The sequence below is a fragment of the Mesitornis unicolor genome, unplaced genomic scaffold (genome assembly GCF_000695765.1).
Source record: "Mesitornis unicolor isolate BGI_N332 unplaced genomic scaffold, ASM69576v1 scaffold37367, whole genome shotgun sequence".
Lineage (NCBI taxonomy): Eukaryota > Metazoa > Chordata > Aves > Mesitornithiformes > Mesitornithidae > Mesitornis > Mesitornis unicolor.
In genome coordinates, this window is record NW_010197921.1 from 3,329 (window position 1) to 3,604 (window position 276).

General features: G+C 69.9%; 1 protein-coding gene across 1 annotated transcript in view; it reads left to right on the plus strand.

The window, feature by feature from the left end:
• NAV1 (neuron navigator 1) overlaps positions 1 to 276 on the plus strand; it is a gene marked incomplete at both ends in the record, with an annotated part of 12,548 nt that overhangs the window by 972 nt on the left and 11,300 nt on the right. Inside the window, 1 exon segment of the mRNA XM_010188962.1 lies at positions 5 to 264. Coding sequence (XP_010187264.1) covers positions 5 to 264 — 260 coding nt within the window.

The window sequence follows — 276 nt, forward strand, 5'->3', positions numbered from 1 at the left end:
CCCGGCTGCCTGGCCCCGGGGGCTCGTTCCAACATCCAGTACCGCAGCCTGCCCCGGCCGGCCAAGTCCAGCTCCATGAGTGTGACCGGTGGCCGCGGTGCGAACCGGCCGGTCAGCAGCAGCATCGATCCCAGCCTGCTGAGCACCAAGCAGGGCAGCATCTCGGTGTCACGGCTCAAGGAGCCGTCCAAGATCGGCGCTGGCCGCGGCACGCCGGCTCCCGTCAACCAGACGGACCCCGAGAAGGAGGAGGCAAAGGACAAGGCAGCGGCCCCA